The sequence below is a fragment of the Bubalus kerabau genome, chromosome 6 (assembly GCF_029407905.1).
Source record: "Bubalus kerabau isolate K-KA32 ecotype Philippines breed swamp buffalo chromosome 6, PCC_UOA_SB_1v2, whole genome shotgun sequence".
Taxonomy (NCBI): domain Eukaryota; kingdom Metazoa; phylum Chordata; class Mammalia; order Artiodactyla; family Bovidae; genus Bubalus; species Bubalus kerabau.
In genome coordinates, this window is record NC_073629.1 from 43,953,707 (window position 1) to 43,980,656 (window position 26,950).

Below are 26,950 nucleotides of genomic sequence, written 5' to 3' on the forward strand. Positions count from 1 at the left end.
TGAAGTCATTATGCAATACTGAATGAATGTCCTTATCATAAAGCACAGGCAGTGTGGTGACAGAAAAACTCTTTTTATCTGTTGGTTTTTATAGGTGATCAGGTTTTGAGGTACAGGTGAAGTGAAAGGACATGAATTCTTCAGGTTAGGAAGTATATTTGCTAGCTTCCCAGGCTCTATCAAGGAAAAGCCAAGGCGATGGGCTTGTGAAGCCTTCAAACTTTTCATTGGTATATCTTATTATTGGTAAAACTGATCATAGAGATACAGATTCTTGTATTATTTTTCAAGCATATTTAAGGCTCTTATGAATCAGCAAAGGAAATTTCCATGGTGCTTTGCCTAGAAAACAATGATTTTGCAGGATAAGAGTTATATAAAAGAATAAAATTCACTTCATCTTGGTTATCATACTTGATTATGATGAAAATCATGATCATAGGGACAATTTCTTTTTATCTAAGAGAAGGCCAATAAATATTTCATTTCTAATTCCTAATTATTGTGATTTTGTTTTTAGCTTTGGTTCTGTCAGTAAAAAGTGAATTTGGGCATGTCTAATAACCTATCTTAACCTTAATGTCTTTACTTAAAGGTTTTATAGGAACAAATACTGAACTGAGATCATGAGCCTGGAATTATTTCCAAGTGTGGCCTTTAAGTAGCTGTGAGGCCTTGAACATACCACTTTACCTAAGTTAGGTCTCAGTTTTCACATATGCAAAATGAAGATTAGATTATAATGGTTTTAATATCTTTCTTCATTCTTCTAGAACCAAAGGATCTTAGTACCATTGAGAAATCCTGTTACAGGAGATGTATCTCTAAGCCATTAAGATGCAACACTGTAACACACAAACATAATTATGCTAATGCAAAAGTAATCTTTTTATATACCATTCTGAACCATCTGAAAAATTTAAAATCTGATGACAGGTTTTGAAAAAGTTTTTTTTTCATCACTTGAATTCTAAAGTTGGAGAAATATCACTACTAAATGGAAAACTGCCTTTTTGCATTACCCATAATCACTGTATCTCTGCATTTTTTGAAGTTTAGTTAAAGTTGTGGAATGAATCTGAATGTGCCCTGAGACGGAAGGAAAACATAGAGTTGCCTAACTAAATGGAGAATCTTTTGTAAAACTTAACTAAATTCTTACATTTTGAAATTTTCACTACAGAAGAAAGAGAAATTTAGAAATTTTGTGACTTTAGGTCCATGAAAACTTGAGTGCACACCATAGCTCTCCCTTCTCTCTAAACCATTTTGTCTGTAAAAGGGAAAAAAGGTACTAACTTTGTAAAGTTAATGACTAAACTAGAGCTGTATGCATCAATAGGATTCATATAAAGACTGACAATGAGAGAGAAAAGCAAGTTAAAGATAGATAAGTATAGTATCATCTTTAAAACTTATAAAAAGATAATTTTGTTTCTGAAAAAATACACATAATAGTAATATATATAGAAAAAAACATAGAAAACATATATTTATGTATAGTAATAAAAACATCTGAAGCATGGGAATAATAGATACCAAATTCAGGATAGAGTTATCTTTCAAGAGGAAGAAGGGAGATGTATATAGAGGGCAGTGATATCAATATATTTGCTTTCTTAAGCTGAGCACACTCATGCTGTTAGTCTTAATCAATTTTTTATTGATGTTTTCATTTAAAAAACAGAATTTACCAAACAGTAAATTCTATGACGGAGATAACACGTGTAAAGCATCAGGCACAAAAAAGAGGGTTTAACAAAGATAAGTATTATTCTGAACTTCGGGTTTTCCCAAGAAAATCTTCACTACTAGATAAAAGGAAAACATATTTACTCACAGAAAGAAAAACAAAAGCTTCTGCCAGGTGGGTGCTCTAAACCCTGGAGCTTGGTGATTTTGGAAGATATGTTTTCTTTGAATAGATGAATTTTCTATGAGAACTTTTCATTTATCTGGAGGCTATTTAGCTTTATTGTTCTCTCACATTTGCTGTGGATTTCTACGACTGAATAAAGCCCAAGCATAACGTAAACACTCCTTGACGTGAAATATCTCCTTTACCAATGTGAGTGTTGTAGTAGCTTACATTGTGGACAGTTTGAAAAACTTTGCCTTCCTCTTCAGCTCAGCAATTTGTTAAAGCTTACTCACCTTGATTTGAGTATGAACCTCTTTACTACAATCCCTCCTGCTGTGTTGAACATGCCTGCCCTTGAGTGGCTTGATATGGGAAGCAACAGACTTGAACAACTTCCTGATACTATAGACAGGTAAAATAACTTTTTTTTTTTTGTTACCAAGAGATGTGTTGAAGCCATCTATGACAAATAAGAAAAACAAACAAAACAAAGGAGACCCCAGAGATAATCACTCACAATACATCTGTTTAGTGCTACTTCGGATTCCATTTCTGGTCCGGGGAACTAAAATCCCACAAGCCATGTGGTGCAGACAAAAAAAGGAGGGGGCATGAGATTTGGGACAGAAAAATGGACTTTCTGACATCAACAAATTGACAAGAATACGCCACAATAACATTGCTTAGTGCTTGCTCTGTGCAGTTTAAAAACTGATTGAGGAAACTGAAGCGGAGATGTTAGTGAACTGCTGAAGATCACAGGAGGTGTGACAGCTACGATTTGAACCCAGGCATCCACACGCTCCAGTGGCTCAGCTGTAAAAAACCCGCTTGCAGTGCAAGTGATGTGGGCTTCGATCCCTGGGTCTGGAAGATCCCCTGGAGAAGGAAATGGCAACCGACCCCAGGATTCTTGCCTGGGAAATCTCATGGACAGAGGAGCCTGGCGGGCTATAGTCCCCTGGGGTCTCAAAAGCATCAGATATGACTTAGTGACTAATCAACACCTCGCCTGCACCCTCGCCTGAGCCCATGCTGTTAAACAATATGCATACTTGCCTTGCTCTAAATGGGCATATTAATAATTTCTGACTTTGCTTTTAAGATTCTAACTAAGATTAGATAACATTTTAGCAGTTCTTCTGCAAGATAGCCTATGAAATAGTGAAGAATTGTAGAATACCTTGATTTCATTTCTACTACTACATGGGAGTTGTACTGTGGATGGAGATTAGCTCTCTGATCCAGTTTCCCTAAAATCAGGTAATGTTAAGTCGGTTAACTCAGATAGACTGGTTAAACAAAATATTATATAGTATGACATTAAATTTTTTTTAAGTTAATAAGAACCAGGGTTTTCATATTATATGTGATTAATCACAGAAACCTCTTTTAATTCTTCAGAATGCAAAATCTACATACATTATGGCTGCAACGGAATGAAATAACATGCTTGCCAGAAACAATCAGCAGTATGAAAAATCTGAGTACTCTTGTTCTCAGCAACAATAAACTGCAAGATATTCCAGTGTGTATGGAAGAGATGACCAATCTAAGGTAAAACTTGTAGACATGGAACTCACATGTTCCTTTCTGACTGCAGAACAAAGTAATATGAAGAAATGATTATGAATAGATTTGAGTTCTCATTCACATAAATAAATACATTTAAAAATCTCTTCCAACTTTGACTATAGTTTATAAATAGGATTCATATAATACTGGCCTAAATTACTCAAGAATCCTTGAAACTAAAACAGTAGCGGGATTTATGAGCTTTAAGGAATGCCATCTGTTGGTGACATCTTCCTGAAAATCATCTTTATAATTGCTAACAAACTTTATCCATGATATAAACACCAAAACTGTAAGAACAGTGATTATTTTCCTTCTAAATAACTACAAATGGACACAGGCAATTATAACTTTTTACTAATTACTAACAGATCTTCCTCAAGTATCTTCCAAAACTTAATTTCCTGACAGTGAGCATAAGACATTAGAATTCAGAACAAATCCCGCAACTTTCAACAGAATCATTCATTTATTTAGCAACTATTGCCCTGTACCCAGTGGTGAAAATACGATAAGACATACTTTTAAAAATATGCAGAACATTTAAGTTCATAGCATTAATTGTACTTTTGAGATGCACTGGGATTGCTCTTGCAAGTTAAATTATACCACATTAAACATATGCTATGGACTAATAATTGCTTTTACAAGCTTGAAAAATAAGTTGTCTAAAGCTAATATTTTTTTCTTCTAGGAAAGAAACTTAAAGATTCTTGGGATATATCACATCTCACCAAGATGTTCAGTTATTGAAACCAGTTAAAAAAGAGTAATTTAGTATATTATCATTTGATCTTTCTCCAGGAAAATAAATGTACACTTCTATGGCACCTATAAAAATACTGTTTTTTGGTGAACTGCTAGGTTTGTCAACTTCCGAGACAACCCATTGAAACTGGAAGTAACACTTCCTCCCAGTGAAAACATAGAAGAGGAAGAGGAACGGGAATTATTCGGCCTTCAGTTTATGCACACATATATACAGGAGTCACGGAGAGCAGGTATGAGATTTGTATATAACACAGGTTAAAAATTCTTTTTAGTAATGTGTGTAAGTGTATATATATATATGTGTATATATATATATATGAATTCCTTTATAGAGTTTCATTCCATCTTACCTTTTCTGTCAAATCCTAGTCTCTTAGTCAATATTGTTGAAGGAAAAAAAAAGTGAAATTCAAATGTGTTCACAATTTTGATAAAGCCTTGGAGAGAAAGGTTGTAAAAATGTTAAGAAGTCTTTTAAGTAGAGTCAGGAAATAAATTTCTTTGGTCAGGAACTTGAAGCAGGACCAAGTGATCAGATCAGATCAGTCGCTCATTCGTGTCCAACTCTTTGCGACCCCATGAAGATGTAATTCTTAAAGCTTCACTGCCTCATTCTATCAGTTTGTTATGTCAGTTACTCATTAAACACTACCTTCCCTACTGTTTCCTCTTTTTCTGCAATAATCCACAAACAGAAAAAATTGACTAGGAAAAAGAAAAAAGATTTTGCTACTGTGCCTAGGAGTGAAATGTATCAAGAGAACATAGATTTTAGCCAATAGTTACAATGTGAGTTTTTGATGTGTAGATTTTGATCACTGATAATTTAGAATTAAAACCTTTTTGTTGCTTTTTTTTGTGATTTGATACATTTTATTTTGTCATCCCTATTATAGTCAGGAATTACAGATGTTTTCAGTGTTTCTGGAGGAGACTTTTCTACTTGGCTTTAATTTTTATGCCTCAAATTTTATTATCTTCTTTGGCCTAAGCATTTTAATCTCTATTTCTATTTTTTATTTTTTTATTAATTGGGTGTTTTTTTTTAATTTATCTATTTTAATTAGAGGCTAATTACAATATTGTATTGGTTTTGCCATACATCAACATGAATCTGCCACGGGTGTACACGTGTTCCCCATCCTGAACCCCTCTCCCACCTCCCTTTCCATACCATCCCTCTGGGTCATCCCAGTGCACCAGCCCCAAGCTTCCTGTATCCTGCATGGAACCTGGACTGGTGATTCTGATATTATACATGTTTCAATGCTATTCTCCCAAATCATCCCCCCCCCTTCCTCTCCCAGAGTCCAGAAGACTGTTCTATACATGTGTCTCTTTTGCTGTCTCGCATTCAGGGTTGTCATTACCATCTTTCTAAATTCCACATATATGTGTTAGTATATGGTATTGGTGTTCTTCTTTCTGGCTTACTTCACTCTGTATAATAGGCTCCAGTTTCATCCACCTCATTAGAACTGATTCAAATGTAGTCTTTTTAATGGCTGAGTAATACTCCATTGTGTATATGTACCACAGCTTTATTATCCATTCCTCTGCTGATGGACATCTAGGTTGCTTCCATGTCCTGGCTATTATAAACAGTGCTGCGATGAACATTGGGGTACACGTGTCTCTGTCCCTTCTGGTTTCCTCAGTGTGTATGCCCAGCAGTGGGATTGCTTTTTTAAACTATGGATAGAATGACTTAACCCAAGGGGAAGAGGACAAAAGGCATAATTATCTGTTAATAAAAAATAAGCAATAGGATAGTAATAGAAAACATCATTTTATAATTCACTAAAATGTGAAGAATTTAGTTAAAAGACTGTTCTTTTAGTTACATCTTCAGTTATTTTGAAGAGCAGGTATAATCCAAGCAAAAGGTAAAGAGTATTTTCAGCTGGAAAAAATATTTTTACCAACATCCAAGGAAGGTCATTAGATCTGTTGTAGCAAGGTTGCAGAAAACAGTAACATGGAGGACAGACCGGAGGAAGATACGTAAAAAATTCGTGATAGTGTGGGGCCTAGGTTTGGATAGCAGAGTATAAATATATAAAAGACAGGTAGGAGACAGAATTGATGACTGAAAGAAGATGAGAAAAGGAGTCATCCAGGATGAATCTGGTTTTGGCTGGAACTACTAGATGACTGGTGATGCTGATGGGGAAATGAAGCTGGTTTGGTGGTAGAAGTGGAACATGAACTTAAGTTTCAACACAGTATATGTGATGTACCTGTGGGACATGCAGGAAGAGGTAGTTGTGTAGATCAATCTAAAGTTTAAGGAGTTTACTGAACCTGCAAATTTTTCTGGTTAAGAAATAGCTCCTATGTATATCCCACATATTCACTGTCTCATGTTATCTTAAGGGAAATAAGCAAGGTTGGGGAAAACAATAATCTTTACCTACAGCTGGCATGTTGATCTACAGCAAGTACTCTATGGCTTATCTTCCCATAGAGTACCTGGTATTATTGTCAGAAACATTCATTAAGCTAAATGGTCCACAGGACTTCATCAGTGTAATTCTTGTGTGCGTATATATGTTTTATGAAATATAACAGAGATAATGTCTGTTGTAGAATATCTTTTTATTTCCAGGCATAAATTGTTGAATAAAGTAAAACAGACTGTATGACACAAATTAGCATTGCCTAACTCAGCAAAATTGGGGTTAATTATTACAATGTATTATTATCTTCCTTTATGGTCTCAATTTGCAGGCATGAATAGCTAATTTAAAAAATAATCCAACTACTTTATTTTAATATTTGACATAGAACTTACAACAAGAGAAAAAAGGTTACAACTTAAACAGAGATAATAAAACCAAGTCTGTCATTAAAAATATTTTTATGAATTAGTACTATTAAAAACATAATATTTATTAAGTACTTACTCTGTACTTAGAACTGTTCTAAGCATTTTAATATGCTATATCACTTAATGCTCATATGACAACCCTGTGAGGTATTATCTTCGTCATCCCCATTTCAAGAGGGGAATTGAGGCACAAAGAGATCAAGTAGTAAGGATCTGAACCTAGGCAGTCTCATGAGATATATGTAAGTCCTAAGTAGAAAGGTCAGAAAGTAAAAATGTGCTAGACTTTATAATTAACATACTCACAGACCTACAAATACTAGTTATTTAAGAGTATCATTATAGTATCTAAATTAGTAATTCTGGATCTTTATCTTGGCAAATGTACAATGATTAAGACAATTTTTACAAATAAAGCAGAAATAAACCAAGGATGAGATGAGGAAAAGACTAACAGTCCTACCATATGTTTGGTTTAATGTTTACTTGTGCATAGAAACTGCTTATGAGCTGAGGCCCAAAAGTGAGGTTTTTGGTATCACTATCTAATTTCTACTTTATTCCAAATTATCTTCCCAAACAGGAGAGAATATACTTGTAATTGTCCTTATATATGTAAAAATGACCCATTAAAAGATGCTGATGCCTAATTAACTTCAGAAGTTATTTACAAATTTCAATTTAATTTGTGAATTAGGCTTATAAGTATCCTTTTTGAAGTTTTAACTAGATAATTATCCAATTAGTTATTATCCAAGAGGTAATTATCCAATTACCTCTTTAGTTTTAGTGTCTGTCATGATAAATTTTGATAATATATAAATACAGGTATGGCTCTTGAAATCTGAAGATAAATTCATTAATTGAGAACATTTCTGTATTTATTTGTAATAGAAACAAATAATCACAATTAATTATTCTTTCCAGACCTGCCTGGACAAAAAATCCATACATAAGCCAAATTCTCAGATTGGTCCTTGTTGTAAACTGATAATTGATCATTACATCTTGAACTTGAAAAATAAAAAGTATTAAATAAAACCAAAGGAAAATAAGTTTCTAAAATTAATGCAAATAGAAAGTGAATGTACTAGTTACATGCTGGCATGGTATGTGTTTCAGGTAACCAAGTCAACTGCTCGACTACTTCCCCAAACTCCATAGATGCTGATGGATAGTATAATTCAAGATGCCCTGCTGAAGAGGATTGCTTTGGGAATTTGGTGAATTCTCTAATGTTTGGATTTCTAAAGTAAAAAACAAAGCCATTATCTAAGTTCAATGAGGCCACAACATTTTTAAAGTTCACATTATCTGCTATTTAAATATTTCCATGGATATAAAAATACAATTAAAAAAATTTTTTTTGGTGGAAGACAGATGTTGCTCAAAATTTCTTTCCTTTTAAACACTTGCTTCTGGTGATGAAGAATGATTTGGTAAAGCAGTTAACAACACATTTTCCAAAGACACCAGAGGGTCTATATAGTACTGTAATGCAGGACTGAAGCCTTTCTGCTGTAAATACTTGATTCGGCCTTGGTCAATCAGCAATTTACAAAGATGCCCTATTTTCTTCTTTTCTTCAACAGTAAGAAACCTAAATTGAATAAACACATATAACACATTATTAAAATTCTATAAAACCTTATAAAAATTATTTTAGCTATTCCTATTTATTGACAAACTGCTACATAACCCACCGTATGTTCTAGGTATGCTTCAAAGATACGTTTTGTTAATGCCACAATAAAAGTGTGTGTAGTTTAACTTATTCTAAAATTAGATGGTAAAATATATTTTCATGAATGAATTTTTGGCAGTATTCATCTAAAAATAAAGTACAGCAATAATAAAGTATTTCTGCCTTAGTGCGGTGCGCTTCAAAGTAGTCACTCACCCAGGCAAACCCTCAGGGCTGTCATCAGTGATTCTGTATCCTCCATCATCGTGCTCTTCACTGCCATCATTCTGTTTATCTCTTCTTTTTGTGGAACTATTTGAAGCTTCCAAAGTCGTTTTTCGCATCCCACAAGTCGCCCAACTACTCATTCGCTGGAAATAGTGGAAATCCACTGCTCCAAGGCCCAGAGCCCTGAAATATTCTTTGCCCACATAATGTCTCCAATCACACCTGTGGTGACAACAGAGCGCAATAACAATGCCAGCCACAGGGCTCCGCTTCTCTGGGGTTTTTTTTTCATTTCCTTCCTTGGCCAAAGTGTTAATTTCTTTTTCTGTTTTATCATTCTTTATGCGTTTGGCTAAAGGTTCTTCATTCCTTTCCTCACAACTGGCAGCATAGGTTTCAACCAAACATCGTAATGCAAGATCTGCAAACACAATTATGTGGCCCCCCCAAACCACATCATCTTTAAAAATAAGTCATTTTTACATTTATTAGGCAGTATGGTTTTAAAAGCCCAACAACAAAAACTTACTTAGCTTTATACCTGTGCTAATATCAACTTTGTTCATATTTGCTCTTTTCTCATTACTGAATAATTTTCTCTAATGATTTATTCTGCAAAAAGTCAACTCCCCCACCCCCAAAAAACTATGTGAAGCTTAAGATCTAAAATTTGAAAAACTATAGTCCAACTACTCAAACTGGCTCTCATTTTTCCTACCCTTGTTGAGGAAATGACTTGCAAAGAAAAAAATTATGTTTTCTACATATATATTCCAGGGAAGTTTTGAGCTTAAAGAACCCAAAAAAAGAAAGAAGAAAGGCATCAGCTAAGCATCTGCTGAAGCTGACGTTCAGAGTCAGTCTTGAAATGTAAGATATTCACAGCAAACAGTGAAGAGTTAAGAAGAACAGGGTCAGAATGTGGAAAGCAGGCCTCACGGAGGCTCAAAGTTTAATCTGCCAGAGTTACACAACAAAGCTGAACCCTGTACTGTTTGATTTCAAAGCCCATGTTCTGTCTACTTTATCATACTACATCTGATGGATCCAAGTTTAAGACAACACATCTTAACATTTCTTTTTTTGTTTCCCCTAGAATTTTGATAAATAATCATCTTCTAGTGGGAGAGTCCTTTCTAAGCAATTCTAAAAAAATGAGTAGCTTCAGGAAAAGAACCATAATAGCTTCTGTAAATGACTGATTTCCTTTTTGGATGAAATATAACCCAAAGAACTTTAAGGTTCCCCCCACCCCCACCCTTTTTTAACATCACTCAGTTGTGTCTGACTCTTAGCGACCCCATGGTCTGAAGCCTACCAGGCTCCTCTGTCCATGGGATTTTCCAGGCAAGAGTACTTGAGTAGGTTGCCATTTCCTTCTCCAGGGCATCTTTCCGACCCAGGGATCAAACCCAGGTCTCCTGCATTGCAGACAGACGCTTTACCGTCCGAGCCACCAGGGAAGCCCTTATGATACAGCATTTACAAAAACTCCTAATTTATCCTGCAAAGTGGCCAAAATGAGCAACTAAATAGGAAAGCTCTAAAACTGGATATAATACAGGGCGAGTGCTACTAAGAAGATAATGAGTTACAAACAAGGGATTAAAACTACTGAAAAGAGACGCTTTCATGCTAAAACTTAATGTGTTCATCTCAACATTACTCATATGTTTACATACCTGTTGCCACACCACACAGATGCTTTCCAATTCCTACAACAGGTAGTTTTTCTTTGCTTAGCAAAGGAATCTTGTCTGAAATGAAGTAAGAACTAAGTTAGTTCTCTTGTGAGATAAGGCATTAAGTGGGCTTCCAAAGAGAACTAACTAGAATCTTTGAATTTTAGGGCCAAAAGAGGCACAAACAAAAAAATTCTCACTTTATAGCTTAGAAATAAGGGGCTCAAAGATGTAGTAACTTGATAAGTAACATAAGATGACTACTGATATGGAGAGAATTAGTTAAAAAGTTTTTTGTTTTCCTTTTCTTCCCACCTCATCCCCAGCAGGTCCTTTACTCCTAATTTAAAGCTTCTTGATTTTTTAGGCCAGTGCTATTCCATACTGACTCAGGACTTTACCCTGTTGAAGCCTTATTTAGCTCAATATTATTACCGATTGATAAAAGGACTAAAAAATTTCCCTACAAGGTTTATTTTTCATAACTAATATATATGACAAATACACATGAATAATACAACCAACATTTTACATTACACAATATTATATACTCCATATTATCAAACTAAAAATATAGCTTTTATTGTATCTTGAATAAGATATAATCTTATATAAGAATAAGACATTATTTTAGCTTTTCACACTGTTCTGAATAAAAGAGTCATAATATTAGTATAAAAAAAAAAAAGACATCTACAAGGTAATGTAGCAAAATGCAGAACATCACACACAGTTATGGCTTCTGTTCCCAACACCCCCACCCCCCCACCATCCAATTCATTTTCCTTTTTATAAGTTTCTGAAATGAAAAGTATGTTTCCCCCTACAAATTCAGCTATAGCACCCAGCACAGTTATTTGTCCAATGGAGGTCCTTAGTAAATATTTCAAATTTTCTGTTGCTTGCTTTCAGATGGTATCACATGGTAGGAGAAATTGCTAACAAGTGGAACAGTTTGCCCATGTAAAGTGACTTAAGAAACTTACATATCAGAGTGAAGAGAAAGGTTGTCTAAGCAAGCCCTTATGGAACTGGGGGCATCAGGGATTTTGGAAGAAGAGCTGAGACAGTTCTGTTATGAGTAACAGCGCACTGGCAGAAAGTCTGTTTAAGAAGTAGTCAGATCCACATCTCATCGCCACTTGATGATTACCTCTACCAACTGGTGGACAACTGGATAATCCTCTGAAGCAATTAAGACAGGAGGTCACTGGACTGATGGACGGTAAGAAGTGGAAAGTTGTGTGTGTGTGTGTGTGTGTGTGTTAGTCACTCAGTCATGTCTGACTCTGTGACCCCGTGGATTGTAGCCTGACAAGCTCATCTGTCCATGGAATTCTCCAGGCAAGAATACTGGAGTGAGTTGCCATTCCCGTCTCCAGGGGATCTTCCCAACCCAGGGATCAAACCTGGGCCTCCCACATTGCAGGCAGATTCTTTACTGTCTGAACCATGAGGGAAGCCCAAAGCAGAAAGTTGATGTGTGGTAAAATAGCAGGATTAAGTGAGTATGCATATGGATGAAGCTCTTACTCCTCACTGGGTCCCACAACATTAGTAACTAGACTCTTACCCTCTAGGCAGGTGATCAAAAAGTGTTATTTGGGGAACCCGATCAGCCCAAGAGGAAAGATCATGTTTTAGACAAGTTACTTCAAACTGGAGCTTGAAGTCAACAATTCCACTTGAAGACTCAAGAGTTCATAGTCCCTTGATCCTCACTATGAACACACCATCAAAAAGCACAGATGTTTGAGCAGAGCCTCCAAGTTGAAAAAGATAGACCAAAACAAATGGAAAAGAGCAACTGAGTGCAAACAGACTCTAAAGGGAGAATACTTCTTAAAAAACGTACTGTTAATATCCTCACAAAGATACTGCATTATGAAAAAAAGAACAGTTAAAATAACAAAGATAAATTCAGAGAAAAAGATCTTAGAAATTAAAACTATGATAGAAGAAATTAAGTTGAAGAAATTTGTGAAAGTATAAAAAAAAAAGATAAAAGATATAGAACAGAGAAGTAAACTCAAGAAAAGTAGAGAACTATTCCAGGAGGTCTAATAACTAAATCATAAAAGTTCTCCCATTAAGGGAGAAAATAAAAATTGAAGTAGAGAAAATTAAGAAAGAAAGAACGCAAAGAAATTACCCAGAATGCAGGAAAATTTCCCAGAAAGCTGAGAATACTGGAATCTCTAAATCAGGATTTCTCACCCTTGACATTATTAACTTTTGGCTCCAATAATTCATTGTTGTGGAGAACTGTACTGTACCTTATAGGATATTTAGCAGGGCTCGGGTCTGTATCCATCTAGCCAGCAACATGTCTCCTCTTTTGACAACAAAAAATATCTCAGACGTTGTCAATCCTCCCTGAGGGCCACAACTGTCCTTAGTTGAGAACCACTGCTATAAACAGAAGAGCACACCAAGTGCCCAACACAATAGGTAAACATACGACTACAACAAGACACATTACTGTGAAACTCTGAGGACAAAGAAAAGAGCCTATAAATTTCTAGAAAGAAAAAAGGAGATGATATATAAGGGGTCAGGACTCAGAACAGCACTGAACTTTTGAACAACAATACTAATGGAGTAATAGTTTCAAAATTCTTAGAAATAGAAAGTCACTCAGTCGTGTCCAACTCTGTGAACCCATAGACTATACAGTCCATGGAATTCTCCAGGCCAGAATAATGGAGTAGGTAACCTTCCCCTTCTCCGGGGGATGTTTCCAACCCAGGGATCAAACCCAGGTTTCTTGCATTGCAGGCAGATTCTTTACCAGATGAGCCACAAGGGAAGCCCCAGAAACAGAAAAGACCCAGCCAAATCAAGTGTAAGGGTAAAGTTAAAGATATTTTCAGACAATGCAAGGCATCAAATTTCTCTCTGATGCAAGTGTTTCTCAGGAAGCTACAGAGGAGGTCTTTGCCCAAGAAGAGAAAATCAACAGAGGAAGATGTGGGATAAGATGTAGATAAATAGGGAATTAAACTATTCTCTAGTATGACATTTCATGCCTAGCTGATCCTGAAAAACAATTTCTTAGAGTGTCAACCCTCATCCCATTTATATTTTTCTAAATGTTAGATATAAAATTCTACATTAAAAACGGATTAATTTTGTTTTTCCTGAAGCACTGTTCTGCCTGATTGGATTTCTAAGCAACCCTCAAGAGTTTGAAAGTTCTTTGATTTATGGAAGAGCAACTGAAAGTTATGCAACTTACTCAAACACAAATGTTGAATATCAATTTGAAGTCTTTCAAACACTGAATTTTTCTTTCTGTGTTTGCCATCTACCTGTACAAATAGAACATTATTATAACAATGGGTTTCACGTAAGGGAAAAAAAAGCTTTATGAAAATAAAAAGATTTCTATTTATTTTCAAAAGTCAGAGCTAATAATTTTCCATTTTATTTTTTAGTATTTAAAAAGTAGAATTGTTAACTGTATATTCTGTGACAGAAAATAACAAGTCCATGGGATTCTCCAGGCCAGAATACTATAGTGGGTAGCCTTGCCCTTCTCCAAGGGATCCTCCCAACCCAGGGATCGAACCCAGGTCTCCTGCATTGCAGGTTATTCTTCACCAACAGAACCACCAAGGAAGCCCAAGAACACTGGCGTGGGTATGCTATCCCTTTTCCAGCGGATCTTCCCAACCCAGGAATTGAACCGGGGTCTCCTGCATTGCAGGTGAATTCTTTACCAGCTGAGCTACCAGGGAAGCCATCACATTTTTATAAGCCTTGAACATTTCATAAATTATAATGTACACATTATTTCCTTTAATTCTAAAAATCCCCAATTCACTGATGAAGGCATTAATGTTCATAGATGTTAACTGACTTAACTAAGATTATTTGCCGGTTCCTTTATCTTTATCAGGCCCTAATACACTATTTGTGGCTTGCTTCTCTTCTTACTCTCCCTGAAAGATCACAACCATTCTCACCTATATCCATATACCTATGATTGATAAATCTACATTGTGGCCCAGACCGTTCTGATGAGCATACACAAATTCAATTGTCAAACAGAAAGTTCTACTTCAACAGCAAACTCACCCAAAACTGAACTCATTATTTCTCCCTCTGAACTATTCTTCCCCTTCATTCTGGCACATTCCCTGTCTGAGGGAAGAACACCACTTAAGTCATTTAAGGCACAAAAGGTCACCAGAATTAACTCCTCCGTCTTACTTAATCAAGTCTCATGGCTCCCACTATCATTACATTTCTCATACTCTTTCCCTCCTCTCTGTCTCACTGCAACATCCTTAGCTCTGGCCCATTTCTTACCTGGATCATAGGATGCTGCTGCTGCTGCTGCTAAGTCACTTCAGTCGCATCCGACTCTGTGCAACCCCATAGACGGCAGCCCACTAGGCTCCACCGTCCCTGGGATTCTCCAGGCAAGAACACTGGAGTGGGTTGCCATTTCCTTCTCCAATGCATGAAAGTGAAAAGTGAAAGCGAAGTCGCTCAGTCGTATCCAACTCCCAGCGACCCCATGGACTGCAGCCTACCAGGCTCCTCTGTCCATGGGAGTTTCCAGGCAAGAGTACTGGAGTGGGGTGCCAGGGCCTTCTCCGGGATCATAGGATAGTATCTTATTATTAATCTCTCTAGTTCAAGTTTCATACTCTTCTGATACTGCTAAGATGAACTTTTAAAAACTCTATTTACTTCACCAATCCTTATATACTCCTTAAATCTCTTCTTTGCTGCTTCCTTCTCCTCAGGAAACCTGAGGCTGGTGTTTCATCTTCTGGTAGAACTCTTACATATCTGGTACTTATCACTTAGTGTACTAAACCAATATACTTATAAAACTGTCCCATTAGATGTAAGCTTCTTGAAGACAAGAATTAAATCTTGTTTCCACTGTATCCCCAGCATGTAACAGGATAAAGTCAAATTCCTTCCATAGCATAAAATATGACCCCTTCCAGAATCTGTCCCACTTCTCCCATCTCACTGTTGAACTCTACTTCACACCATGTACTTCCATCACACAGAAATGTTCCTGTGTTCCCCTGTCTTTTCAGGCATTTTGTTACACTGTTCTTGCTTCCTAGAATGCTTCTCAAACCCTGTACCTAGCAAATACTCACTTTTCAAGACAGACCTCAAACATCACTTTTTCTATGTAGCCATTTATCATCCCTTCCCTGCAGTAAAACTTGTCACTCCCTCCTTTGAACCCACACTGTATTCTGTGCAGCATCTTTTTTTTTCTTCATATTTTAACACCATTAAAAAAATAATCATTTATCTATTTGTCTCTTCTTTCTAAATATAAGTGGGCTTCCCTTATGGCTCAGCTGGTAGACTCTACCTGCAATGCTGGAGACCTGGCTTTGACTCTTGGGTTGAGAAGATCCACTGGAGAAGGGAAAGGTTACTCACTCCAGTATTCTGGCCTAGAGAATTCCATGGACTGTATAGTCCATGGGGTCGAAAGAGTCGGACACAACTGAGTGACTTTCACTTTCACTCTGAACATAATAGAACACAGGGACTCTTGTATTATTTGACTTTATCTACTCATTATCTGTCATGGTTCTGGTGGTATGCTCAATAAATGTTTACTGAACAAACAGTAAGTTTCAGAGGTAGGTAAGGACTCAAGACTTTTAACTGCTAGCTTGAGCTTGGCTCTTTTCACATATCTCCTTGTCTTTGTTATTATTTTAAGAACTCAGAAATTTAGATTAAAAAATTACCTTTAAGTCACCAATTTTTTTTTTTTTTTTTTTAAGTCACCAATATAATTAGAATAAAAAACTACAATCAAATAAATACAAAAAACTCATTTTCTTTTAGAGGCTTTTTAAGTGCAAACAAAATCTGGCTACAAATATACCACAGTGTGGATTTCACTTACCTTGAATCTTGTGGTCACCTTTTCTACTAGGATGAAGTGAACTTTTTCAGCATCTTTTAAGGCAATATCAACCCAATGAGATAATTTTCCCTTTCCTGCTCCAAATTCAACAAAGCATCTTCTTGGACCAAGTAACTTTAAATTTTCAATATTACCTAAAATAGAAGCCTGCAAACTTCACGAGATTATTTTATAAACTAGAACAAAAACATGTGGCTCAAATGGAAAAACAGCAAGACAATTTCTGTATAGGGCACCATGTTCACAATGGTAATTTTTGTTTGGCTTTAAAGTTTTTCTCCTGCTTTTAAATACTTAACATGCAGTACTCAGAACCCTATCCATGCCAAGGACTTTCTATATATGTTTGAACAACCTTGTTTGAAATGGAGATTCTGTACCATGAAAGATAATCTAAACAAAATTTCATTAATACTATTTTAGAAAAAATAGAATGTTAGCTTCTGACAAATGAACAAAAAGGCCATTTTTAGTGGAGTTACTATGGCTTAAACATACCTGCTGTTTCAGATGTTTGGCTGCAGAATCACCATTTTTAGGGTCATTAAGGGCATCATGCAATGCTGGATGGGACATAATTTGATCTTTAAGTGTGCAGTTCAAACCTGTGCCAAATAAAAGCACACAAGCCTAAACAACCAAGTGTGAAACTGTAGGGTTCTAAGCAATGGTAGTAATATTAAACCACAGAGAAATTTCCCTTCTCCAGGGGTCTTCCCAATCCAGGGATCGAATCTGGGTCTCTTGCATTGCAGGCAGACTCTTGACTGTCTGAGCTACCACGGAAGTTCAACTCATATACTACCTCATTGTTCTAATAAAATTTAACTTGTAAATTTAGGCAGACTTACCTTCACTTGCTTTTCTCAATTTCTTAATTAAGTTTTCCAGCTGCTCTTCAGAGAGAGACGAAATTGGAACCTATATACAAAAATGGGACATGAGCTGGTCTGGGAACTGATAACATTGATTCTATAAGAAAACGCACTTTACGTCAAAATAGTTAATTTATTTCAAAAATTTGAACAATAATTGTAAGCTTATTTACAGTGTGGAGATGCTCTAGAACACCTCATAAAATTAAAAAGTCAAGTACTTACTAATTGATCTGGTATTTCAGTTTCATCTTTTAAACCTGCATTAATATCTTGAATAAAGAAGTCCTTAACAAAAACAAAATGATAACAAAAGTTATTAATGTGAAGAGTTCACAAAAATTAAGGCCAAAAACTGATTCATTCCTTCTAATACTCTGCACCTGCCACCTTCTCTTTCTTCCATTCATTTATTCATGAAAAAATTATTCATAAATAATTACTGAGAGACTAGTCTGGTCCTTAACTTGCTTTAGTTGCTGACGATTCACCAGAGTGAACAGAACAGACAAAAATCTCTGTGTTGCTGGATCTTACATTCTAGTGAGCTGGCTATCTGAATAGACATTTATAGTCTAAAGAAATTCATTAGTAATTTCTATGAACATTTTTACCTATCTCTAGCATAGACTGAGGATGTTACTTTTGCTAACTGTTAAAGCAAAAACAAAGGCCCAACTACAAATGGCTGTTTATCAGATAGGTAGCATGGCCACAAACAGATATGAAAAAATATTACAATGGTTTAGGTCTGATTTCTTCTATTTTAAAATACTAATTAAAACAGAATATAGAAATGTCCTGTGATACTATGTTGTATAAATTAACATAGTGAGATATTTCTAGTCCATTTTCAGAGACAGAAAGACTCTAAGTAAGGATCTAGTTCAACATGTTCAATAATGAAAATGTTCTATATCTGCCCTAGCTAACATGGTAGCTACAGCCTTGAAATATGGCTAGTGTGACTGAGGAACTGGACTTTCATTTTGCTTAATTTTAATTAACTCAAATTTAAATAGTTACACATGGCTAGTGGCTACATTGAAGAAGCCAATGGCAACCCACTCCAGTACTCTTGCCTGGAAAATCCCATGGATGGAGGAGCCTGGTAGGCTACAATCCATGGGGTCGCGAAGAGTTGGACACGACTGAGAGACTTCACTTTCACTTTTCATTTTCATGCATTGGAGAAGGAAATGGCAACCCACTCGTGTTCTTGCCTGGAGAATCCCAGAGATGGTGGAGCCTGGTGGGCTGCTGTCTATGGGGTTGCACAGAGTCAGACATGACTGAAGCGACTTAGCAGCAGCAGCAGCAGTGGCTACGTATTAGACCATGTAGACATAAATGAATGAAATAGTGTAATTTTCTACAAATTCTCTTTTGAAGGTGAAAAGAACTCCTGAGACATTATGTAAAGTACTTTAGTTATATTAGACATTAATGCACAGGCGTTAGTTATACAAATGGCAGAGAAGTAATGTGCGGATTGTGGGTTGCTACTTTTACTTATATGGGTAATAAGAGAAACTAGTGATTAAGTGGAACAGGTTAGAAAGTGAGTATTAGAGTGTTTTGTTGGATAACTGACAAAACTATAACAGAAAATTATTAATAGCTACAACTATTAGTAAAGCAAAACCTGGGTTTCATGTTTTACATAGTGTACTAGACAAAAACTGTTCTATGTTTCTTTTCTCTATCTGGTCACCCCACTGCTTTTCTCCCTTTCCTTTTCACTGTGTCCCTAGCATGCAATGAAATCTGTGCATGGGTATTCCATTTTTTTGGGGGGCCCAGTGCCACTCAGCCTGTGGGATCTTAGTTCCCCAACCAGGAACTGAACCTGGTTCTTCAGCAGTGAAATCATGGAGTCCTAATCACCAGGAAATTTACAGGGGTATTTCAGTTTTAATAAATTCACTTTTTCTCTCAAACTGTTCTCAGAACACATATTCAATCTGTTTGCTTTAACTAAAGCCTAACAGTTAGGTAAGGAAGAGAACCTCCATGCCTGTGAAAGTGAAAATGTTAGTTGCTCAGTTGTGTCCGACTCTTTGAAACCCCATGGAATGTAGCCTGCCAGGCTCTGTCCATTGAATTCTCCAGGATAGAATGCTGGAGTGGGTAGCCATTCCCTTCTCCAGGCGATCTTCCCAATCTAGGGACTGAACCCAGGTTCCTTTGTGGCTCAGATGGTAAAGAATCTGCCTGTAACGCAGGAGACCCAGGTTCAATCCCTGGGTTGGGAAGATCCCTTGGAGAAGGAAATGGCAACCCACTCAAGTATGCTTGCCTGGAGAATTCCATGGACAGAGGAGCCTGCTGGTTACATGTAGTCCATGGGGTTGCAAAGAGTCAGACACTACTGAGTGACTAACACTAACAACTCCTGCATTGCAGGCAGGTTCTAAAGAACCTGTCTGAGCCACCAGGGAAGCCAGATAATCTCCATGCATAGTTGAAAGTAAAGGCAACATTCTTTTTACTAAGAGGCTAACTAGGGATAGTCATCACTTTTCTACTACACATCTTAATGTAAACATTTTTTCTTTTTAAACTTATGCCATCTGGCCTACTGGGTTTCAATTAGGAGGCATTTGGAAATGTATGGGGATAATCTGTTGTCAAATGACAGTGGTGTTGGGACTTCCCTGGTCGTCCAGTGGTTGAAAATCTGTCTGCCAATGCAGGAGACAGATTTGGTCCCTGATCCAGGAAGATTATTATCCAGGCGCAGTTATGCGCCATAACTACTGGACCTGTGCTCTAGAGCCTGGGAGCAGCAACTACTGAGCCTATGTGCCACAATGACTGAAGCCTGCGCACCCTAAAGCCCGTGCTCTGCAACGAGAAGCCACCGCAATGAGAAGCTGGCATACTGCAACTGGAGAGTAGACGCTGCTCTCCACAATTAGAAAAAACCCCACACAGCAACGAAGACCCAGCAGAGCCAAAAAAAAGAAAAAAAAAAAAAAAAAAAAGAATTATATATTTAAAAAAGGACTCAGTTCAAGTGTTACTCTCTCTGGAAAGTCTTTCTTGATCCCTCAGATTTAATTTTAATGCAAGTATGTGCTCTTATCACATGTACACTTACTTCTTTCATTGAACTTAAGAGTTCACTGAAGACTGGGATCATATTTTATTGAAATAAACTTGTATGCTAATGTGCTAAGTTGCTTCAGTTGTGTCTGAGTCTTTTTTACCCTATGGACTATAGCCCCCGAGACTCCTCTGTCCATGGGATTCTCCAGGCAAGAATGCTGGAGTGGGTTGCCATGCCCTCCTCCAGGGGATCTTCCTGACCCAGGGAATGAACCTGTGTCTCTTAGGTCTCCTGCACTGGCAGGTGGTTTCTTTACCACTAGCGTTGGCACTAAGTATTTTTGAATAGATAAACTGTGGAATTACTCTCTGAATACTATTTTTGTTGCAAAATCATCTGTTACCTGAATTAGGACTCTTAGTGGATTCACAGTCTAATGTCCTATATACACTCAGATGTATTTACCGTATTTCAGTCTCTTGAAGCAAGAGCTTTGTTAAAAGCTCATATTTGTAATCTACTAAGTATATATAAATATTACATAGCACCTATTTTACCATTCCATTTTACTGACCAAACACTTACAGGTTTCGGCTTCTCTCTTGAGTTACACTTTTTCAGATGCTTTGCTAGTTGATCTTCATATACTGTGCTAAATTTAAAGAGAAAATTATTTAAAATAAGACTGTGATAATCACTGTTTCTAGCATAGAAAAACCCTTCTCCAACCCATACTTACTGTTTTGGATCTAAAGGACACAGAATTCTTTTCCGAGCATTTTCTTCCTAAAAACAACCACCAAAAAAAGAACATATTTATTCTAACTATATATCAAGTTTATTGCTTACAGATACTAGATACAACTTCAGTATAATCCTAAGCTTATGCTATCCCAAAACAAGATTAAGGAAACCTTAAAGGCACATTAACAAAACACTCCCAAAATCAGATCATCGAGTTTAAAACACAAATCTCTAGTGTAATGAGATATCACCTCATACTTGTCAGAATGGCTATCATTAAAAAGAACATAAATAACAAATACTGACAGTCATGTGGAAAAAAGGAAATCCTCATTCACTGTTGGTAGGAATGTAAATTGGTATAGTCACTGTGGAAAACAGTAAGGAAGGTTTTCAAAAAACAAAAAATACAACTACTATATGACCCAGCAATTCTACCTCTGGGTACATATCCATAAAAACACTAATTCAAAAAGATATGTGTACCCCAATGTTCACAATAGCATTATTTATAATTGCCAAGATATAGAAGCAACATAAATATTCATCAACAGATGAATGGATTAAGATGATGTGGTAAACACACACACACACCCCCTATGGAATAGTATTCAGCCTTTAAAAAGACTGGAATTCTGCCATTTGCAACAAAATGGATAGACTTTGAGGATATGGTCAGAGAAATAAGTCAGACAGGGAAAGACAAATACTGTATGATATCACTTATATGTGGACTCTAAAAAAACAATACTCCTAGCAAAAATAAGGAAAAAAAGCAACAGAGTCACAAATATACAGAACAAACTACTGAAGAGAGGAAAGGGGAGAGGAGCATTATAGGGGCAGAGGATTAAGAGGTACAAACTATTATGTATAAAATAAACTACAAAGATATATTGTACAACACATGGAACATAGCCAGTATTTTATAACCATTGTAAATGGAGTATAACCTTTAAAATTGTGAATCACTGTATTGTACATTTGTACCCTGGTGGCTCAGATGGTAAAACGTCTGCCTACAATGTGGGACACCCAGGTTTGATCCATGCGTCGGGAAGTTCCTCTGGAGAAGGAAATGGCAACCCACTCCAGTACTCTTGCCTGGAAAATCCCATGGACGGAGAAGCCTGGTAGGCTACAGTCCATGGGGTTGCAAAAAGTCAGACACGACTGAGCGACTAAACTTTCACTTCATCTATACTTCAATTAAAAAAAAACCTTTAGTGTAGCTCGTTTAGGTATATATGAGCAAATATTGCTTTGGATAACATTGATCTACAGCTTCAAACAGGTTATAGAGAAAGCCTACATATGTAATTTTCAATCTATGACAGCACTGACTAGATATACACTATTATTCTAGGGACACTAAGGAAAAAAATGCTGCCGGTTTAAATTATGACATATTGATTATATTATGTAATCGTAATATCGTTGATATTAGAAAATATTCTGATTTTAGAGATGTTAAAATGTGTGGGAAAAGTGTGTCTCAGACACAACTAAAGATAGATCTTCCTCAACTTATGATGGAATTACATCCTGATAAACCCATTGTGCGGAGAAGGCAATGGCACCCCACTCCAGTACTCTTGCCTGGAAAATGCCATGGACGGAGGAGCCTGGTAGGCTGCAGTCCATGGGGTGGCTAAGAGTCGGACGACTGAGCGACTTCACTTTCACTTTTCACTTTCATGCATTGGAGAAGGAAATGGCAACCCACTCCAGTGTTCTTGCCTGGAGAATCCAAGGGATGGTGGAGCCTGATGGGCTACCGTCTATGGGGTTTCACAGAGTCAGACACGACTGAAGTGACTTAGCAGCAGCAGCAGCAGTAAACCCATCCTAAGTTGACATATTCTCAAAAATGCATTTAATATACCTAACCTACCGAGCATTATAGCATAACCTAGTCTATCTCAAATGTGATCAGAACATTTATCAAAAGTCTATAGTTGGGCAAAATCATCTAAAAGCCTATTTCATAATAGTGTTGAATATCTCATGTATTTTATTGACTACTGTACTGAAAGTGAAAAACAGATGATTGTGTGGGTACAGAATGACAGTTAGCATATTAGTTGTTTACCCTTGTGATACTGTGGCTGACCTGGAGCCCTGACTCCTGACACTGCCCAGTACTGTGTATCACCAGCCCCAGAAAGATGAAAAATTCAAAATTCAAAGTATGCTCTCTACTGAACGCCCACTGCTTTTGCAGTATCATAAAGCCAAAGAATCATAAGTTGAGCCACAGTCAGTTAGGGATGTCTATACGGTCTTTTAACCACTTGGTACGTGATCATACTCTGCTGGCTTTGCAGCTTTTGGTACAGAATAATAACATCCTATTCATTTCTAAGTTACATTGATTTAATTACAAGTACTCAGAAAAAATAAAGGAGTTAATAGTTAATAGTGTTGGCAAGTGTGTATAACAGTCAAAACCAAAGGTCAGTCAGACTGCTTAGATTCCTAATTTTTCTAACAGTTCCTAACTATCGGCTCCTAACTCTATGATCTGAAGTCTTACTGCCTCATATGAAAGATTAAGAATAAGGTATCTTACTTCTCAAGGGTTGTAAAAATTGAGCTAATAGGTTTCAAAAGAAATGTTAGCACAGTGCTGTTCATACAGCAAATGCTGTGTTCATTACTAGTATTAACAATTTCTTTTTCAGTCTATTTCAGTTCTGTTCTGTCTCCTAGCGAATCCACAAAATGATGTTCACTGAACTTCATGAACAAGTTAAGAGACTTTTCAATATCTTTTGAAGATAAAGCACATATTCTTCCCTATTTGCTGACTTTAAAGTCTAAACTCCATGAAGGAGAAGACTCTATGTTAACTTCCCAAAGTATAATGAATGATAAGTACGGGAAGAAAGTACTTTTAGAATTTGTTATTTGTTAGAAACAAGGCTTCTCAACCTTGGCACTACTGATATTTGGGGCTGGATAATTCTTTTTTGTGGGGGCTGTCCTGCCCACTGTAGGATGTTTAGCAGCATCTCTGGCCTCTAGCCACTAGATGCAAGAAACAGTCTTCAGCTGTGACGACCAAAATGTCTTCAAACATTGTTTGGGGAGGCTAAATCACCCCCACATTAGAAACACTGGGTAAAAATAAGTACAAGTTATACTTGTACTTATAACTCAGCCATATATGACACTTAAGAAAAGAGATGAAAACAATATACTCATAACAAAAATTAAAGATTCAGTGAAAGTGTTAGTTGCTCAGTGTCTCCCACTGTGTAACCCACCAAGCTCCTCTGTCCATGGAATTTTTCAGGCAAGAATACTGGAGTGGGTGGCCATGCCTTTCTCCAAGGGAACTTTCCAACCCATGGATTGAACCTGGGTCCCCAGCATTGCAAGCAAATTCTTTACGGTCTCAGCCACCAGGCAAGTCCAGGATACCCCAAACTGAAAACCAAACTATAGTCATTGAAAGTGTTTCCACTTGGAGCTTTCAGTCTTTTTTCAAGAGATTAATAACATGATGTCATTCCTCTGCAGGAATATGGATTACCCTGTAAGGATCTAGTCATACTCTACTACTGTTTCCATCTGCTGTCATCTTCTGGACGTCTGGTTAAGGTGAAATACCAGGCCTTATAACAGGGAGAACAAAATCCTCCTGCAATCATAAAATTCATTTTTCAGTCAGGGGATGTTTGCTGGTCCTCTCAAAATACAACAGAAAGTGTACTTCAGAGTTCCTGTAAGTCACAGGTCAAAAGAAGAATAAGCTTGTTTCAGTACACTTCATTCCAGCCAAGTATCGGTTAAATCAAAATATGAGTTAGAGCTATAGCTATGAGGGATCAGTAGCAGATGAAGGGGTTCTACAGTGGTATTGGTACTGGATATTGCCTAGGAGGATAAACCATCTAACAAACAAAAATAATGTAAATAATACTGGATATTCAGAAGGCAGGAAATCAAATGGTTTTCTCTATGGCTTAATCTTCCTAAAACCTATGAAACATGCTCTTTTTCTATAAGCATTATGCTGATCTTGTTTTTAAATGCCCTGTCATATATACTCTAAAGAAATACACATACATAAAAATATAGGCTGCTTGACAATACAATCATATGTACAATCGAGCAAAACTGTACACTTTCTGTTCTCAATTTTAAAAGAATTCATTCTTACGTGTTTTTTAAATCTTTCCTTCCCCTTTTCAGCAAAGTAGTTACTAGTTGCTTTCAAAAGATTGTACGTCTAAATAAAAAATTTTTAGAAGTTTCTCTCAACCGCATTCACAAGACGTGATTATCGTTCACGAAACAATGAAAACACAATTAGTGAAACCTTGGATTCTTTCATTGATCACTCTTCTTTCTAAACCACCATTTCCCATCAGGAAGGCGGAGAGTGAGCCGAGCGCAAGAAGCGGTAGTCTGCAGTAAAACTAAAATCTAGCATTACCATGAGTTGGTATCAAGATAAACGGGTCACTGCTGGCGCTTTACTTAAATAAAACAATGCACTTCACTACGGCTCATCATTTCTCCCTAGAGAGGCCAGTATTGCGTTTATCACAGGAAAAGCTGCAAAATCCAGGGGGCTGAAGCAGAAATCTGTCAGAGGGGAGGTGCCGGACCAGGAAACTTATTTCCGACCCTCGAGAGGGTAAGGCGATACCAGACCTCCGAGGCTCCAGCGTGTTCACCACAGAACCTTTTTCCGGCTGCCACCACCATCCTGCAGAACCGCTTCTTCTTTTCCACAAAATAACCGCATCGCCCCTCTTCTGGAAAGGCAGTTCCATGCGGCGTCAGCGCAGCGGCCGCCATAATTCAGGGCTCACTCCGGGTGGCAAGCATTGATCGGCTGAAGAGACGAAAAGTTCTCAGATTCACTCCGGCCCCCTTCCCGTAACAAATATGGCTGCGTCAGGTCCCTCCACGCAGGATAATGCCATACCCGGAACTTTACCACCCCAGCTTCGTAAAACCGGAAGAAGTTGATGGTGGCCGGCGAGGTCCAAACCTCCTTTGTATTCCCTCTGTTTCGCTTTCTCCGCCTCCTCCGCGGAAGCAGAGCGGCAAACTCAAACTTAACAGGACCCGGAAGTCTTTGAAGCTAATATCTCGGGCCGGGCCTGTTGTGTTTTATTTTTTCGCACACCGGCCAGGGCAGCGGTTCAGCATGAGCCAGATTTTGTTCCAGCAACTCGTCCCGTTGCAGGTGAAATGCAGAGACTGCGAGGAGAGGTGAGGTTCGCGTTACCCCGTGCCCGTGGGTGGCGGTTGGGGTCGGGCCAAGGGGAAAGATGGCGGCCCCCGCCAGTGCGCAGCGGCCTGCGGGAGGGTATCCAGCAGGAGTCCCCGGGAAGAGACTTATCTGGGACCTGGCTCTCTCTCACTAAGTAAGTTCTCCGTCGCCGAGAAGGGAAGGGTGTGAGGAATGGGACGCTGACCTGCATCAAATTAATTTAAAGAAAAACTTATCTCTGAACGTTATCGTGGACATTATAGTCCTTTGCTCTTTGACAGATAAGAACTCCTGCTGAGAAAATTAATTTACTCGAGGGCTTACGAGTTCAACGCAGGGCGGGCACTAGAACTCAGGCCTTGGTTCCCAGCCATTTTACCACTCTTTTTTGCGTTATATTGGAAGTAAATTAAGCTTCGATTTAATCAACTATATGGTATATTGCTTCTTTTTCACATTAGTTACTAGAAATAAGATAAATTACTTTTAATA

General features: G+C 37.4%; 3 protein-coding genes across 15 annotated transcripts in view; 2 read left to right on the forward strand and 1 right to left on the reverse strand.

Annotated features, from left to right (window-relative positions):
* Positions 1 to 8,298, forward strand: part of LRRC39 (leucine rich repeat containing 39) — a 22,660-nt gene extending 14,362 nt beyond the window's left edge. For 2 of the 3 annotated variants that reach the window (XM_055584994.1, XM_055584995.1), the window contains exons 6-9: positions 2,128 to 2,273; positions 3,266 to 3,418; positions 4,301 to 4,437; positions 8,160 to 8,298. In XM_055584994.1, coding sequence (XP_055440969.1) covers positions 2,128 to 2,273; positions 3,266 to 3,418; positions 4,301 to 4,437; positions 8,160 to 8,215 — 492 coding nt within the window. In that variant the 3' untranslated portion in view covers positions 8,216 to 8,298. Of the gene's footprint in view, positions 1 to 2,127; positions 2,274 to 3,265; positions 3,419 to 4,130; positions 4,281 to 4,300; positions 4,438 to 8,159 lie in introns of those variants that run through there. The other variant, XM_055584996.1, reaches the window with a different exon arrangement.
* TRMT13 (tRNA methyltransferase 13 homolog) lies at positions 6,787 to 26,059 on the reverse strand. Of its 9 annotated transcripts, none has more exons than XM_055584989.1 (12): positions 25,922 to 26,038; positions 24,785 to 24,871; positions 21,221 to 21,267; positions 21,067 to 21,133; positions 17,655 to 17,717; positions 17,406 to 17,475; positions 17,053 to 17,159; positions 16,534 to 16,701; positions 13,870 to 13,942; positions 10,632 to 10,706; positions 8,938 to 9,370; positions 6,787 to 8,637 (listed from the first exon to the last, which is right to left on the reverse strand). In XM_055584989.1, exons 2-12 carry the CDS (start codon positions 24,809 to 24,811, stop codon positions 8,442 to 8,444), a joined length of 1,326 nt encoding a protein of 441 aa, XP_055440964.1. In that variant the 5' UTR covers positions 24,812 to 24,871; positions 25,922 to 26,038; the 3' UTR covers positions 6,787 to 8,441. The 9 variants fall into 9 exon arrangements, with proteins under 9 accessions (XP_055440964.1, XP_055440963.1, XP_055440962.1 ...); XM_055584988.1 differs by having other exon boundaries at positions 25,891 to 26,027; XM_055584987.1 differs by lacking the exon at positions 24,785 to 24,871 and having other exon boundaries at positions 25,922 to 26,059.
* SASS6 (SAS-6 centriolar assembly protein) overlaps positions 26,001 to 26,950 on the forward strand; it is a 40,357-nt gene continuing 39,407 nt past the window's right edge. For all 3 annotated transcript variants that reach the window (XM_055584979.1, XM_055584980.1, XM_055584981.1), the window contains exon 1: positions 26,001 to 26,457. In XM_055584979.1, coding sequence (XP_055440954.1) covers positions 26,159 to 26,457 — 299 coding nt within the window. In that variant the 5' untranslated portion in view covers positions 26,001 to 26,158. The remainder of the gene's footprint in view (positions 26,458 to 26,950) is intronic.